A 17,444-nucleotide genomic window follows, 5' to 3' on the forward strand; every position below is an offset into this window, starting at 1 on the left:
AAAAAAATTCTGCTGCCCAGTCTATTTTTGCAAGTGTATGCCCAATGGGGCCGGAAATCTGTGAAGATGAACTATGTATTTAGAATACATTCTTGTTTGTTCCCCTTTTAGCTACCATTATGAGCATTGTTACTCTTCAGGGTCTGAATCCAGTGTTCCTCACCTGAACAGTAGAACTCGTCTTTCTAATTATCTCTCTCTCTCTCAATTGTGATAGACAGATCTACATTCATTCCCTTCATTAAAGAACACTTAAAGGCCCAGTGCAGTTAACGTTCAGTTTTTCCTGTGTTTTGTATCATATTGTACAGCCGCTGATGAAACGATCACTGTAAAAGTGAATTTTTGTTGTTTTTGTTATTTCCTGAAAGTTGCTGGTTGAAAAGACAATCTACACAAGCCTTTTTAATCAGCAGGTGGAGGTGGGTGGAGTTTAGGATTGCCTGGTGACATCACCTGGCGGTAAAGTAGCTAATAGACGAATAACAAAGAGAGTTCCAAAACTCTCTGCCAATAACAGCTAGATTTCAGTTATCACCTCCCCATTAAGACCATTTCCAGACAGTCCTAACTCAATTCTATCTTGAGAAAAAGTTTTTTGCTAAAAAACTATATATTTTTTATATTCAACCATTTTATTGGAAAACTATTACAGTAAGGTACTTAATTGTTACCCAGAATTGATTTGAAATTGATATAAAAAATGGCTGCATTGTGCTTTTCTCCAAGGACAGTGAGCCAGATCAATAGTGTGTTAATTAGCCAGCCAATCAATGGAAATCCCCCTACTATCTCACACACACACATGCAAAGGACTGACTGAAAAAACATTATTGAAAGAAACACAATACGTGTTACTGGGACTGAGCACCCTGATGAAGGCCTCAATTCCCCAACATGTCCTCATTTCCTCTGTGTGTGTGTGTGTGTGTGTGTGTGTGTGTGTGTGTGTGTGTGTGTGTGTGTGTGTGTGTGTGTGTGTGTGTGTGTGTGTGTGTGTGTGTGTGTGTGGAATCTGGTTGTCTCTCTCTACCTGGGCTAATATTTGCAGCTTTGACAGTGCCCTTCATTAACGCATGCAAATGTCTGTCTCCCCTAGCTGAGCAGCTGTGTGTCCTTCAAATATACACTGCTTCTCAATGGCATTAGTGTGTGTGTGTATGTGTAAATGTGTTTGTGTGTACATGCACATGCACATGTATTATTGTGATTGTGTCTGCTTGTGTGTGGGCTGATGTTATCCTGAGAGGATGAATAGCGTGAAATGTGGAATATCATGTTTTCTCCCAAAGCCTGTTTCCTCTGATAAGCTTTGCTATCACAGGAGGTTGGTGGAATGGGTGGAATGTCATCAAATACATCAAACACATGGTTTCCATTGGCTCGGTACCAGACATTATTATGAGCTGTCCTCCCCTCAGCAGCCTCCACTGTTTGCTAAAGATAATAGATGAACAGCAAATTGAACCATTAGTGCTATTAGAATGGAGAGAACCCCACAGACAGCCGAGAGAGACGAGGGTAGATGTCAGAGTCACTTTCCATTAGTGCTAATAGAACGGAGAGACCCCACAGATGGCCGAGACAGACGAGGGGAGATGTCAGAGGAGTCACTTTCCATTAGTGCTAATAGAATGGAGAGACCCCCACAGACGGCCGAGAGAGACGAGGGGAGATGTCAGAGTCACTTTCCATTAGTGCTAATAGAACGGAGAGACCCCCACAGACGGCCGAGAGAGACGAGGGGAGATGTCAGAGGAGTCACTTTCTATTAGTGCTATTAGAATGGAGAGATCCCCACAGACGGCCGAGAGAGACGAGGGGAGATGTCAGAGTCACTTTCCATTAGTGTTATTAGAACGGAGAGACCCCCACAGATGGCCGAGAGAGACGAGGGGAGGACGAAGAAAAAGCTCAGGGGAGAGAGAAACAAATAGCGGTGTCTGTGTACATTATTTTGTCATTTAGAAGACACTCTTGTCTAGAGGGACTTACAGTAGTTACTGCATACTTTTGACTTCATCCTGGTGCCCCACAACCTTGGGGTTGCAAGCGCCAAGCTTAACCAACTGGGCCACATGGGACCAGTTGACTTAATGTTAACAAGCTGTTGGACTGATGTAATGACTGAAAGGCTAGAGATTCAGGTCAACAGTTGAGTTTAACACCCACATACAACCTCCCTATCAACCACCCTAGGTGCGCTATCCCCCCACCCTGACCGTCTGCATTTGCTGACTGTGTTGTTGGCTGATCCCTCCAGACACTTTAATCAAGGCAATTCATGCATATCAAACACTGGCCCCCAGCTGCTAACACCATCTTGTGTGTGGTCCAGGCTTTACGTCTATGTTCATTCTCTACTACTGTAGTAGTGGCTGGCCTGCCTGTCAGAGGTAATTAGCTGACAGAGAGAAGGTAGGATGGACTCAATTTCCTCTCTTAAAACTAATTTAGGCTGCTAATGTTGTCTGAGGTGTGATTATAGGACTACCCTTCGAGAACACAGACACAGACAGACACTCATATACTGTATAGCCTGTACCATCACTAGGCTCACTCAAATACACACACACACACACACACACACACACACACACACACACACACACACACACACACACACACACACACACACACACACACACACACACTCCGGTTGCCCAGTGTGTGTTTTGAGGGCATTGTGCCCGATGCTGGTTTAATTGGCATGGCAGTGTGCCAAGTCATTGGAGGTAGAGAGTGTCTGTCTGTCTTTCTTTCTTAGCCCCAGTGTGTGTGTCTCAGAATAGATGACAGCCATCTGCCAACAGTACAGCCTATTGTCACTTTGCTTAGTTTCAGGACGATAGGCTGCTGAGCCCAGAATAGTGTTCTTGGTTTGGTTATCTAATGGTTATACCAGCTTTTAAGTGCAGGGTGTCTTCATGTGTTTGTTTTATTGCATTATTTTGATAGAGAGGAATATAGATGAGCTCATAGGCTCATACTGCACACGCTGATTTATGTACGCATCAGTGATTTTGATTGCAACCTGTTGTGCCATCCCCCAACCAGCTACTCCCTGTACATACACTCACGTCAACAGTCGCTATTTCTGAATGCCGGTGTTTATCCCCTAGGGTACTGTATGTTTGCTCTTTCCTCTCTATCCTATAGTTGTACTTCATATGTTCGCACACGCACCCACACACTCCTCTGTGTGTTCTAACTCACTGTGTGTGTTTTCTCAGCTCCTGGGCTTCGTGTACGCCTGCTACGTCATTAGCGCCATCACTGAGGAGGAAGACAGCTGTGAGTACAATAATTTAACTTGACACACACACACACTAAATGAACCACAACCTAACCACATAGCAGGACAGGAAAGGAGGAAGAGGAGAAAAGAGAAGAGGAGAGGGGCTCATTAAAACCTCCCTCAATCCCTCCTCCACCTGGTTGTCTCCTTCCTTACTCCCCCTCTCCACCTTCCCTCACCCTACCGGCTGGTCTCCTTCACTCTGTGTGTCCCCTTCCCATTCCACACCCATCCAACACATTCCATTCTTTTCATTCTCTCTCTCCCTCCCACCATTCCACACCCATCCAATCATTCCATTCTCTTCTCTCTCTCTCCCTCACACCCATTCCACACCCACCCAACCATTCCATCCTCTTCATTCTCTCCCTCACAACCATTCCACACCCACTCAACCATTCCATCCTCTTCATTCTCTCCCTCACACAAATCAAATCAAATCAAATTTATTTATATAGCCCTTCGTACATCAGCTGATATCTCAAAGTGCTGTACAGAAACCCAGCCTAAAACCCCAAACAGCAAGCAATGCAGGTGGAGAAGCACCTATTCCACACCCACCCAACCATTCCATCCTCTTCATTCTCTCCCTCACACCCACTCCACACCCACCCAACCATTCCATCCTCTTCATTCTCTCCCTCACACCCATTCCACACCCACCCAACCATTCCATCCTCTTCATTCTCTCCCTCACACCCATTCCACACCCACCCAACCATTCCATCCTCTTCATTCTCTCCCTCACACCCACTCCACACCCAACCATTCCATTCTCTTCATTCTCTCCCTCACACCCATTCCACACCCAACCATTCCATCCTCTTCATTCTCTCCCTCACACCCATTCCACACCCAACCATTCCATTCCATTCTCTTCATTCTCTCCCTCACACCCATTCCACACCCATTCCACACCCGTGACCCAATTGTCTTTCCCTACAGTGTCCCCACTTTACCTTTATTATCAAACACCTGGCTAATCCCACTTTCCATCTCTCTTTTTCATTCTCTCTCTCCGTGTCTGTCATCCGCCTCCCCAGCTGTTAGTTCTCATGGTGGTGGTCGGAGGTGGTAGTGTGAAAAGGAGAGTATGTTTGTCTTTTCTCCCACCCACCACTGCAACAGGTCCATCTTTTTTAGAAGTACCTATATGGTTGTCTAGTACAGGGGGGGTTGAAGGGAGAGATCGAGAGAAAATAAACTGGTGAAAAGTGTGGAGAAAGAGAGGAAAGACAAAAGAGTGGATTAGAGAGAGGGAGCGAGAAGGGGTAAGAGAGAGTAGTCTTGAAAACTTGACCCTAGGCAACTCGGGGTCGGGTGATTGATTATGAGATGGTTTCAATTATGGTCTCTTTTGGCACAGAGGAACTACATCACTGCCTACGACACTACTTTATCCACTTGAATAAAACACAAAATAGAAGCTAGCAAGACGGAGATCACAGAGGTTATTTTTAATGAGTGCATTTCGCAAGTGGCTAGTGTGCATCAACTGCCTTAACTAAAACCCCTGCAAAGGTTTTGCCTGCCAACTTTGGTTTTGAACCGCAACGTTCTGGCATGTCTGACTTTGAAGAGTCCCCGGAAAAGTTCCCCCTTCTCGACATAGGCAGTGATGTAGTTCCTCTATGGCAAAAGAGTCCATCGTTGAAACCAGACCCTACCCACCAGAAACAGATGTCAGTCTATTCAATGTCTATTCCACGTTGGGTCAGCGTCCTTTTATTGAAATTACGCGGAAACAACGTTGATTCAACCAGTGTGTGCCCAGTGGGTAATCTTTTTTTTTTTAGACTAGAGAGAGGGGCACACATTTGAAGAACAGCTCATGGCAGCAGTGACCTCATAACCTTGAGGTCAAAGGTCACATTGACGGTTAACTAATCGGGTCGCAGGAAACATTTGAGTGTGGTGACAATGGTTAGTGTAATGCACATCTACAACGGCTGTACACACAAGTTTAGTGAGTGAGAGGAAATTGTGTGTGTTTGGTTGGTGTGGAACTACAACCACTTCTTTGTTGGAGATTCAGTTGCTGTGAATATTTAGTGTTGCCCATCAACTCTCATCAGCTCTGACCATCTCGTAATCAATCACTCCGAAGTCATCCCCAGAGGGTGAGGGGGAGTCAACTTCAAAATGAGTCATTGACTTTTCCCTCACTGCCGTTTCCATTTTGCCTTTGTTTCGTCCGACCTCGGTGGCCCATCCGTCCGCCGTGTGGACAGATACTGTTTGTGTAAAGGCGTTCACTTTGAAAAGCACACAATGACAGAGAGAGAAAGTGTCTGTGTGTGAGTGCTACATTTCTGAACCAGGGTGTCTGTAGTGACGCCTCTAGCACTGAGATGTAGTGCCTTAGACCTCTGCACCACTCGGGAACCACATGCATCTATCTTTGTACAAATAGATTGAAGAACAACATGGCTAAATAAAGAAGGAGGGAAGAAAAGTTCAAGAGAAGTGGTTGATTCAGCTTCTTTCATAGTTTGAATTATTCAGTAGTTCTAGTCTGATCCTGGCTGGCTGGTCGTGTAAAAGGACCGCTGTCTTGAAGCACAGCTTCCATGCCCATCCTTGTTTTTTGTAATCAGCCCTGTGCATATGTACGTGACTTCTTTTATTTTCAATGCTACACACACACACACACACACACACACACACACACACACACACACACACACACACACACACACACACACACACACACACACACACACACACACACACACACACACATATGAAGTGCCATATTAAACTGTTCCATCTTGCATCTTTCCCCCTCTCATTCTGGAAGCAAGTACAGGGAATGATTGTGTAAATGTAAAAGGAACTCTCCCTCTCTGTATGTCGTTCATGAAGGTGTATAAGTTAGGAGGTGTCTGGCCATTCCTTGCTGCCTTATTATGCCAGACTCTGTTCGATATCGTCCGGAATACCCCCATCACCTGAGGAAAGGAGGGAAGATGAATGGAAGAGTGAGGTGGACAGAAGAAAGCAGAAATAGATGTACCTGAAGAGATGTGTTAGGAAGGGAGGTAGAGAAAGGAGGGAAGATGAATGGAAGAGTGAGGTGGACAGGAGAAAGCAGAAATAGATGTACCTGAAGAGATGTGTTAGGAAGGGAGGTAGAGAAAGGAGGGAAGATGAATGGAAGAGTGAGGTGGACAGGAGAAAGCAGAAATAGAGAGATGTACCTGAAGAGATGTGTTAGGAAGGGAGGTAGAGAAAGGAGGGAAGATGAATGGAAGAGTGAGGTGGACAGGAGAAAGCAGAAATAGATGTACCTGAAGAGATGTGTTAGGAAGGGAGGTAGAGAAAGGGGGGAAATAAGCCTGCTCTAAAAAGAGAGAGTTCAAACACAAAGACTAAGCTCCTGAATATGTCATTTAGATGAGACATACATTCCTTTCACGCAAAAAGCCTCACAACAAACAAAGTCTCAGCGGAGCGATTTAGAGTAGAATACTCATGCTTGCTTTAAGACGATTGGGATAAAACACACACACACTCTCTCTCTCTCTCTCTCTCTCTCTCACTCTCTCTCTCTCACTCCGGCTAAGGAAAACCAGGAATAACAGGACAGTGATCATCACCGTCCTCTCAAGGATCAGCTTCATGTCTCTCAGGCTTTATGTTCCTATTAACATAAGCTGGAGTGTGTATGTGTGTGTGTGCGCGTGTAACTGCACACATACATGTGTGCGCGTCCAGTTATCAGTATAAAGCAGACATCCAGGCAGAGCGAGTGGAGGGGAAAAGCCTCTTTGGAAAGTAGGTCAGAGAGTTATCCTAGTGTTAGCGTGACGGCTAACTGTAGAGTACTGACTCACTGTTTCAGTAAATCCCCTGGAGGGCAACAGAGGGAGGAGAGAAGAAGGATGGGCCTGGGGTGGTAGAGTAGGAGCCGATGGGCATCCGAGGGAAAGAGAGAAAGGAAGGAAGGAGAGGTGAATGAATGAATGGGTATGTGTAACTCTGATCGGTAGAGACGTAGGGTGCGTTCGTAAGTTCTCTCTGGCTATCTACTCTGATTTCAGAGCACTCTCATCTGAGTGTGCCAGAGCACAGAACAACTGATGAATTTAGGAACACGCCCCACCTGCTGAATATGACTGTTGTTGCCAGCAGCACAGTTTGTCACCAACGCTCTAGATAACATAAAAACAGCCTAACCTGCTCTACTAGCGGGGTTAAAATTATCAGTATGAGGTGTTCTCTCATTGTGTCTGGAAGTAGCTAGCAAGCTAGCCAACATTAGCCAGTTAGCTTGGGTGCTTGACTGCCCTTGTGAGGTCAGACATCTGGGATCAACCCTACTCCTCGGCCAGAGTGTACAGTGTGCCCTCTGAACGCTCCCAGAGCGTAACGCTCTGAATTTACCAACAAGCAATTTGACAACGCTCTGAATTTACGAATGCCCAGAGTGCACTCTGGCACAACAGATTGAAAATACGAACACACCCATGGTTCTAGCATGGGCCACCGCCCCACTGTGCTTAGTCACTGTCTCAGTAAAGCCCATACTCATCACCATCACAACGAGATCTGCCTGAACAAGGAGGGTGGGAAGGAGGAAGGGAGTGACAGAAAGACAAGAAGGAATGCAAGTAAGAGAGAAAGAGGAAGTTGTTTTTTCCCTGTTGTTTTATTGTTCTTCTTTCTGGCTCCCCATCCATCTCTCCTTCCCTGTTCTTCTTTCTGGCTCCCCATCCATCTCTCCTTCCCTATTCTTCTTTCTGGCTCCCCATCCATCTCTCTCCTTCCCTGTTGTTTTATTGTTCTTAATTCTGGCTCCCCATCCATCTCTCCTTCCCTGTTCTTCTTTCTGGCTCCCCATCCATCTCTCCTTCCCTGTTGTTTTATCTTCTTTCTGGCTCCCCATCCATCTCTCCTTCCCTGTTGTTTTATCTTCTTTCTGGCTCCCCATCCATCTCTCTCCTTCCCTGTTGTTTTATTGTTCTTCTTTCTGGCTCCCCATCCATCTCTCCTTCCCTGTTCTTCTTTCTGGCTCCCCATCCATCTCTCCTTCCCTATTCTTCTTTCTGGCTCCCCATCCATCTCTCTCCTTCCCTGTTGTTTTATTGTTCTTAATTCTGGCTCCCCATCCATCTCTCCTTCCCTGTTCTTCTTTCTGGCTCCCCATCCATCTCTCCTTCCCTGTTGTTTTATCTTCTTTCTGGCTCCCCATCCATCTCTCCTTCCCTGTTGTTTTATCTTCTTTCTGGCTCCCCATCCATCTCTCCTTCCCTGTTGGTTTATCTTCTTTCTGGCTCCCCATCCATCTCGCTCCTTCCCTGTTCTTCTTTCTGGCTCCCCATCCATCTCTCCTTCCCTGTTGTTTATCTTCTTTCTGGCTCCCCATCCATCTCTGCTTCCCTGTTGTTTTATCTTCTTTCTGGCTCCCCATCCATCTCTCTCCTTCCCTGTTGTTTTATCTTCTTTCTGGCTCCCCATCCATCTAGCTCCTTCCCTGTTCTTCTTTCTGGCTCCCCATCCATCTCTCCTTCCCTGTTGTTTTATCTTCTTTCTGGCTCCCCATCCATCTCTCCCCTTCCCTGTTGTTTTATCTTATTTCTGGCTCCCCATCCATCTCTCTCCTTCCCTGTTCTTCTTTCTGGCTCCCCATCCATCTCTCTCCTTCCCTGTTGTTTTATCTTCTTTCTGGTTCCCCATCCATCTCTCTCCTTCCCTGTTATTTATCTTCTTTCTGGCTCCCCATCCATCTCTCTCCTTCCCTGTTGTTTTATCTTCTTTCTGGCTCCCCATCCATCTCTGCTTCCCTGTTGTTTTATCTTCTTTCTGGCTCCCCATCCATCTCTCTCCTTCCCTGTAGTTTTATCTTCTTTCTGGCTCCCCATCCATCTCTCCTTCCCTGTAGTTTTATCTTCTTTCTGGCTCCCCATCCATCTCTCCTTCCCTGTTCTTATTTCTGGCTCCCCATCCATCTCTGTCCTTCCCTGTTGTTTTATCTTCTTTCTGGCTCCCCATCCATCTCTCTCCTTCCCTGTTGTTTTATCTTCTTTGTGGCTCCCCATCCATCTCTCCTTCCCTGTTCTTCTTTCTGGCTCCCCATCCATCTCTCTCCTTCCCTGTTGTTTTATCTTCTTTCTGGCTCCCCATCCATCTCTCCTTCCCTGTTGTTTTAGCTTCTTTGTGGCTCCCTATCCATCTCTCCTTCCCTGTTGTTTTATCTTCTTTCTGGCTCCCCATCCATCTCTCTCCTTCCCTGTTGTTTTATCTTCTTTCTGGCTCCCCATCCAGCTCTCCTTCCCTGTTCTTTTTTCTGGCTCCCCATCCATCTCTCTCCTTCCCTGTTGTTTTATCTTCTTTGTGGCTCCCCATCCATCTCTCCTTCCCTGTTCTTCTTTCTGGCTCCCCATCCATCTCTCTCCTTCCCTGTTGTTTTATCTTCTTTCTGGCTCCCCATCCATCTCTCCTTCCCTGTTCTTCTTTCTGGCTCCCCATCCATCTCTCCTTCCCTGTTGTTTTATCTTCTTTCTGGCTCCCTATCCATCTCTCCTTCCCTGTTCTTCTTTCTGGCTCCCCATCCATCTCTCTCCTTCCCTGTTGTTTTATCTTATTTCTGGCTCCCCATCCATCTCTCCTTCCCTGTTGTTTTATCTTCTTTGTGGCTCCCCATCCATCTCTCCTTCCCTGTTCTTCTTTCTGGCTCCCCATCCATCTTTCCTTCCCTGTTGTTTTATCTTCTTTGTGGCTCCCCATCCATCTTTCCTCCCCTGTTCTTCTTTCTGGCTCCCCATCCATTTCTCTCCTTCCCTGTTGTTTTATCTTCTTTCTGGCTCCCCATCCATCTCTCCTTCCCTGTTGTTTAACTTCTTTCTGGCTCCCCATCCATCTCTCCTTCCCTGTTCTTCTTTCTGGCTCCCCATCCATCTCTCCTTCCCTGTTCTTCTTTCTGGCTCCCCATCCATCTCCCTCTTTCCCTGTTTTTTTATCTTCTTTCTGGCTCCCCATCCATCTCTCCTTCCCTGTTGTTGTATCTTCTTTCTGGCTCCCCATCCATCTCTCCTTCCCTGTTCTTCTTTATGGCTCCCCATCCAACTCTCCTTCCCTGTTGTTTTATCTTCTTTCTGGCTCCCCATCCATCTCTCTCCTTCCCTGTTGTTTTATCTTCTTTCTGGCTCCCCATCCATCTCTCTCCTTCCCTGTTGTTTTATCTTCTTTCTGGCTCCCCATCCATCTCTCTCCTTCCCTGTTGTTTTATCTTCTTTGTGGCTCCCCATCCATCTCTCTCCTTCCCTGTTGTTTTATCTACCTTCTGGCTCCCCATCCATCTCTCCTTCTCTGTTGTTTTATTGTTCTTCTTTCTGGCTCCCCATCCATCTCTTTCCTTCCCTGTTCTTCTTTCTGGCTCCCCATCCATCTCTCTCCTTCCCTGTTCTTTTATCTTCTTTCTGGCTCCCCATCCATCTCTCCTTCCCCGTTCTTCTTTCTGGCTCCCCATCCTTCCCTGTTATTTTATCTTCTTTCTGGCTCCCCATCCATCTCTCTCCTTCCCTGTTGTTTTATCTTCTTTCTGGCTCCCCATTCATCTTTCCTTCCCTGTTGTTTTATCGTCTTTGTGGCTCCCCATCCATCTCTCCTTCCCTGTTCTTCTTTCTGGCTCCCCATTCATCTCTCTCCTTCCCTGTTCTTCTTTCTGGCTCCCCATCCATCTCTCTCCTTCCCTGTTTTTTTATCTTCTTTCTGGCTCCCCATCCATCTCTCCTTCCCTGTTCTTCTTTCTGTCTCCCCATCCATCTCTCCCCTTCCCTGTTTTTTTTATCTTCTTTGTGGCTCCCCATCCATCTTTCCTCCCCTGTTCTTCTTTCTGGCTCCCCATCCATTTCTCTCCTTCCCTGTTGTTTTATCTTCTTTCTGGCTCCCCATCCATCTCTCCTTCCCTGTTGTTTTATCTTCTTTCTGGCTCCCCATCCATCTCTCCTTCCCTGTTCTTCTTTCTGGCTCCCCATCCATCTCTCTCCTTCCCTGTTTTTTTATCTTCTTTCTGGCTCCCCATCCATCTCTCCTTCCCTGTTCTCTTTATGGCTCCCCATCCATCTCTCCTTCCCTGTTGTTTTATCTTCTTTCTGGCTCCCCATCCATCTCTCCTTCCCTGTTGTTTTATCTTCTTTCTGGCTCCCCATCCATCTCTCTCCTTCCCTGTTGTTTTATCTTCTTTCTGGCTCCCCATCCATCTCTCTCCTTCCCTGTTGTTTTATCTACCTTCTGGCTCCCCATCCATCTCTCCTTCCCTGTTGTTTTATTGTTCTTCTTTCTGGCTCCCCATCCATCTCTTTCCTTCCCTGTTCTTCTTTCTGGCTCCCCATCCATCTCTCTCCTTCCCTGTTCTTTTATCTTCTTTCTGGCTCCCCATCCATCTCTCTCCTTCCCCGTTCTTCTTTCTGGCTCCCCATCCTTCCCTGTTATTTTATCTTCTTTCTGGCTCCCCATCCATCTCTCTCCTTCCCTGTTGTTTTATCTTCTTTCTGGCTCCCCATCCATCCCTCTCCTTCCCTGTTGTTTATCTTCTTTCTGGCTCCCCATCTATCTCTCCTTCCCTGTTCTTCTTTGTGGCTCCCCATCCATCTCTCCTTCCCTGTTCTTCTTTCTGGCTCCCCATCCATCTCTCTCCTTCCCTGTTCTTCTTTCTGGCTCCCCATCCATCTCTCTCCTTCCCTGTTTTTTTATCTTCTTTCTGGCTCCCCATCCATCTCTCCTTCCCTGTTCTTCTTTCTGTCTCCCCATCCATCTCTCCCCTTCCCGGTTTTTTTATCTTCTTTCTGGCTCCCCATCCATCTCTCTCCTTCCCTGTTTTTTAATCTTCTTTCTGGCTCCCCATCCATTTCTCTCCTTCCCTGTTGTTTTAATCTTCTTTCTGGCTCCCCATCCATCTCTCCTTCCCTGTTGTTTTATCTTCTTTCTGGCTCCCCATCCATCTCTCCTTCCCTGTCTTCTTTCTGGCTCCCCATCCATCTCTCTCCTTCCCTGTTTTTTTATCTTCTTTCTGGCTCCCCATCCATCTCTCCTTCCCTGTTCTTCTTTATGGCTCCCCATCCATCTCTCCTTCCCTGTTGTTTTCTCTTCTTCTGGCTCCCCATCCATCTCTCCGTTCCTGTTGTTTTATCTTCTTTCTGGCTCCCCATCCATCTCTCTCCTTCCCTGTTGTTTTAATCTTCTTCTGGCTCCCCATCCATCTCTCTCCTTCCCTGTTGTTTATCTACCTTCTGGCTCCCCATCCATCTCTCCTTCCCTGTTGTTTTATTGTTCTTCTTTCTGGCTCCCCATCCATCTCTTTCCTTCCCTGTTCTTCTTTCTGGCTCCCATCCATCTCTCTCCTTCCCTGTTCTTTTATCTTCTTTCTGGCTCCCCATCCATCTCTCTCTCCTTCCCCGTTCTTCTTTCTTGCTCCCCATCCTTCCCTGTTATTTATCTTCTTTCTGGCTCCCCATCCATCTCTCTCCGTCCCTGTTGTTTTATCTTCTTTCTGGCTCCCCATCCATCCCTCTCCTTCCCTGTTGTTTTATCTTCTTTCTGGCTCCCCATCTATCTCTCCTTCCCTGTTCTTCTTTGTGGCTCCCCATCCTCTCTCCTTCCCTGTTCTTCTTTCTGGCTCCCCATCCATCTCTCTCCTTCCCTGTTCTTCTTTCTGGCTCCCCATCCATCTCTCTCCTTCCCTGTTTTTTTTATCTCTTCTGGCTCCCCATCCTCTCTCCTTCCCTGTTCTTCTTTCTGTCTCCCCTCCATCTCTCCCCTTCCCGGTTTTTTTTTTTTAATCTTCTTTCTGGCTCCCCATCCACTCTCTCCTTCCCTGTTTTTTTAATCTCTTTCTGGCTCCCCATCCATCTCTCCCCTTCCCTGTGTTTTTTATCTTCTTTCTGCTCCCCATCCATCTCTCATCCCCTGTTGTTTATCTTCTTTCTGGATCCCCATCCATCTCTCTCCTGCCTGTTCTTCTTTTCTGGCCCCCCATCCATCTCTCTCCTTCCCTGTTCTTTTATCTTCTTTCTGGCTCCCCATCCATCTCTCTCCTTCCCTGTTGTTTATCTGTCTTTCTGGCTCCCCATCCATCTCTCCTTCCTGTTGTTTTATCTTCTTTATGGCTCCCATCCATCTCTCCTTCCCGTTGTTTTATCTTCTTTAGGGCTCCCCATCCATCTCTCCTTCCCTGTGTCTTTCGGCTCCCCATCCATCTCTCCTTCCCTGTTGTTTTAGCTTCTTCTGGCTCCCCATCCATCTCTCTCCTTCCCTGTTGTGTTATCTTCTTTCTGGCTCCCCATCCATCTCTCTCCTTCCCTGTTGTTTTATCTACCTTCTGGCTCCCCATCCATCTCTCCTTCCCTGTTGTTTTATTGTTCTTCTTTCTGGCCTCCCCATCCATCTCTCTCCTTCCCTGTTGTTTTATCTTCTTTCTGGCTCCCATCCATCTCTCTCCTTCCCTGTTGTTTTATCTTCTTTGTGGCTCCCCATCCATCTCTCTCCTTCCCTGTTGTTTTATCTACCTTCTGGCTCCCATCCATCTCTCCCTTCCCTGTTGTTTTATTGTTCTTCTTTCTGGCTCCCCCATCCATCTCTCTCCTCCCTGTTCTTCTTTCTGGCTCCCCATCCATCTCTCTCCTTCCCTGTTGTTTTATCTTCTTTCTCTGGCTCCCATCCATCTCGCTCCTTCCCTGTTCTTCTTTCTGGCTCCCAATCCATCTCTCCTTCCCTGTTCTTCTTTCTGGCTCCCCATCCATCCCTCTCCTTCCCTGTTATTTTATCTTCTTTCTGGCTCCCCATCCATCCCTCTCCTTCCCTGTTCTTTTATCGTCTTTCTTTTCTGGCTCCCCATCCATCTCTCCTTCCCTGTTCTTCTTCTGGCTCCCCATCCATCTCTCTCCTTCCCCATTCTTCTTTCTGGCTCCCCATCCTTCCCTGTTCTTTATCTTCTTTCTGGCTCCCCACCATCTCTCTCCTTCCCTGTTGTTTTATCTTCTTTCTGGCTCCCCATCCATCCCTGTCCTTCCCTGTTTGTTTTATCTTCTTTCTGGCTCCCCCATCTCTCTCCTTCCCTGTTCTTCTTTCTGGCTCCCCATCCAGCTCTCTCCTTTCCCTGTTTCTTCTTTCTGGCTCCCCATCCATCTCTCTCCTTCCTGTTTTTAATCTCTTCTTTCTGGGGCTCCCATCCATCTCGCCTTCCCTGTTCTTCTTCTGGCTCCCATCCATCTCTCTCCTTCCCTGTTGTTTTATCTTCTTTCTGGCTTCCCCATCCATCTCTCTCCTTCCCTGTTGTTTTATCTTCTTTCTGGCTCCCCATCCCATCTCTCTCCTTCCCTGTTGTTTTATCTTCTTTCTGGCTCCCCATCCATCTCTCTCCTTCCCTGTTGTTTTATCTTACTTCTCGCTCCCCATCCATCTCTTCCCCTGTTGTTTTATCTTCTTTGTGGCTCCCCATCCATCTCATCTACCTTCCCTGTTGTTTTATCTACCTTCTGGCTCCCCATCCATCTCTCCTTCCCTGTTGTTTTATTGTTTCTTCTTTACTGGCTCCCCATCCATCTCTATCCTTCCCTGTTCTTCTTTCTGGCTCCCCCATCCATCTCTCTCCCCTTCCCTGTTCTTTTATCTCTTTCTGGCTCCCCATCCATCTCTCCTTCCCTGTTCTTCTTTCTGGCTCCCCATCCATCTCTCTCCTTCCCCGTTCTTCTTTCTGGCTCCCATCCTTCCCTGTTATTTTATCTTCTTTGTGGCTCCCCATCCATCTCTCTCCTTCCCGTTGTTTTTATCTTCTTTCTGGCTCCCCATTAATCTTCCTTCCCTGTTTTTATCTTCTTTGTGGGCTCCCCATCCATCTCTTCTCTCCTTCCCTGTTCTTCTTTCTGGCTCCCCATCCATCTCTCTCCTTCCCTGTTCTTCTTTGTGGCTCCCCATCCATCTCTCCTTCCCTGTTCTTTCTTTCTGGCTCCCATCCATCTCTCTCCTTCCCTGTTCTTCTTTCTGGCTCCCCATCCATCTCTCTCCTTCCCTGTTTTTTAATCTTCTTTCTGGCTCCCCATCCATCTCTCCTTCCCTGTTCTTCTTTATGGCTCCCCATCCATCTCTCCCCTTCCCTGTTTTTTTATCTTCTTTCTGGCTCCCCATCCATCTCTCTCCTTCTCTGTTTTTTATCTTCTTGTGGCTCCCCATCCATCTTCCTCCCCTGTTCTTCTTTCTGGCTCCCCATCCATTTGCTCTCCTTCCCTGTTGTTTTATCTTCTTTCTGGCTCCCCATCCATCTCTCCTTCCCTGTGTTTTATCTTCTTCTGCTCCCCATCCATCTCTCCTTCCCTGTTCTTCTTTCTGGCTCCCCATCCATCTCTCCTTCCCTGTTCTTATTTCTGGCTCCCCAGCTCCATCTCTCTCCTCCTCCCAGTTTTTATCTTCTTTCTGGCTCCCCATCCATCTCTCCTTCCCTGTTCTTCTTTATGGCTCCCCATCCATATCTCCTTCCTGTTGTTTTATATTCTTTCTGGCTCCCCATCCATCTCTCCTTCCCTGTTGTTTTATCTACTTTTGGCTCCCCATCCATCTCTCTCCTTCCCTGTTGTTTATCTTCTTTGTGGCTCCCATCCATCTCTCTCCTTCCCTGTTGTTTTATCTACCTTTGGCTCCCCATCCATCTCTCCTTCCTGTTGTTTTATTGTTCTTCTTTCTGGCTCCCCATCCATCTCTTTCCTTCCTGTTCTTCTTTCTGGCTCCCCATCCATTCTCTCCTTCCCTGTCTTTTATCTTCTTTGGCTCCCCATCCATCTCTCCTTCCTGTTCTTCTTTCTGGCTCCCCATCCATCTCTTCCTTCCCGTTCTTCTTTCTGGCTCCCCATCCTTCCCTGTTATTTTATGTTCTTTCTGGCTCCCCATCCATCTCTCTTCCCCTGTTGTTTTATCTTCTTTGTGGCTCCCATCCATCTCTCTCCTTCCCTGTTGTTTATCTACCTTCTGGCTCCCATCCATCTCTCCTTCCTGTTGTTTTATTGTTCTTCTGTGGCTCCCCATCCATCTCTATCCTTCCCTGTTCTTTTTTTCTTTGGCTCCCCATCCATCTCTTCCTTCCCTGTTCTTTTATCTTCTTTCTGGCTCCCCATCATCTCTCCTTCCCTGTTCTTCTTTCGGCTCCCCATCCATCTCTCTCCTTCCCCGTTCTTCTTTCTGGCTCCCCATCCTCCCTGTTATTTTTCTTCTTTGTGGCTCCCATCCATCTCTTCCTTCCCTGTTGTTTTATCTTCTTTCTGGCTCCCCATCCATCTTTCCTTCCTGTTGTTTTATCTTCTTTGTGGCTCCCCATCCATCTCTCCTTCCCTGTTCTTCTTTCTGGCTCCCATCCATCTCTCTCCTTCCCTGTTCTTTTTCTGGCTCCCCACCATCTCTCTCCTTCCCTGTTTCGTCTCTCTGGCTCCCCATCCATCTCTCTCCTTCCCTGTTCTTCTTTCGGTCCCCATCCATCTCTCCTTCCCTGTTTTTCTTTATTGGCTCCCCATCCATCTATCCTTCCCTGTTTTTTTATCTTCTTCTGGCTCCCCATCCATCTCTCTCCTTCTCTGTTTTTTATCTTTTTCTGGCTCCCCATCCATCTTTCCTCCTGTTGATCTTCTTTGGCTCCCCATCCATTTCTCTCCTTCCCTGTTGTTTTATCTTCTTTCTGGCTCCCCATCCATCTCTCCTTCCCTGTTGTTATTCTTTCTGGCTCCCCATCCATCTCTCCTTCCTGTTCTTCTTTCTGGCTCCCATCCATCTTCTCCTTCCCTGTTCTTCTTTCTGGCTCCCCATCCATCTCTCTCCTTCCCTGTTGTTTATCTCTTTCTGGCTACCCATCCATCTCTCTTCCCTGTTCTTATTTATGGCTCCCCATCCATCTCCTTCCCTGTGTTTTTATCTCTTTCTGGCTCATCCATCTCCTTCCCTGTTGTTTTATCTTCTTCTGGCTCCCCATCCATTCTCTCCTTCCCTGTTGTTTTATCTTCTTTGTGGCTCCCCATCCATCTCTCTCCTTCCCTGTTGTTTTATCTACCTTCTGGCTCCCCATCCATCTCTCCTCCCTGTTGTTTTCTTCTTTCTGGCTCCCCATCCATCTCTTCCTTCCCTGTTCTTCTTTCTGGCTCCCCATCCATCTCTCTCCTTCCCTGTT

General features: G+C 47.0%; 1 protein-coding gene across 3 annotated transcripts in view; it reads left to right on the top strand.

The window, feature by feature from the left end:
- Positions 1 to 17,444, top strand: part of LOC109871462 (sodium/potassium transporting ATPase interacting 3) — a 207,502-nt gene that overhangs the window by 149,860 nt on the left and 40,198 nt on the right. For all 3 annotated transcript variants that reach the window (XM_031806926.1, XM_031806928.1, XM_031806927.1), the window contains exon 5: positions 3,234 to 3,294. In XM_031806926.1, the coding sequence (XP_031662786.1) occupies positions 3,234 to 3,294 (61 nt within the window). The remainder of the gene's footprint in view (positions 1 to 3,233; positions 3,295 to 17,444) is intronic.

Source organism: Oncorhynchus kisutch, linkage group LG27, assembly GCF_002021735.2.
Source record: "Oncorhynchus kisutch isolate 150728-3 linkage group LG27, Okis_V2, whole genome shotgun sequence".
Lineage (NCBI taxonomy): Eukaryota > Metazoa > Chordata > Actinopteri > Salmoniformes > Salmonidae > Oncorhynchus > Oncorhynchus kisutch.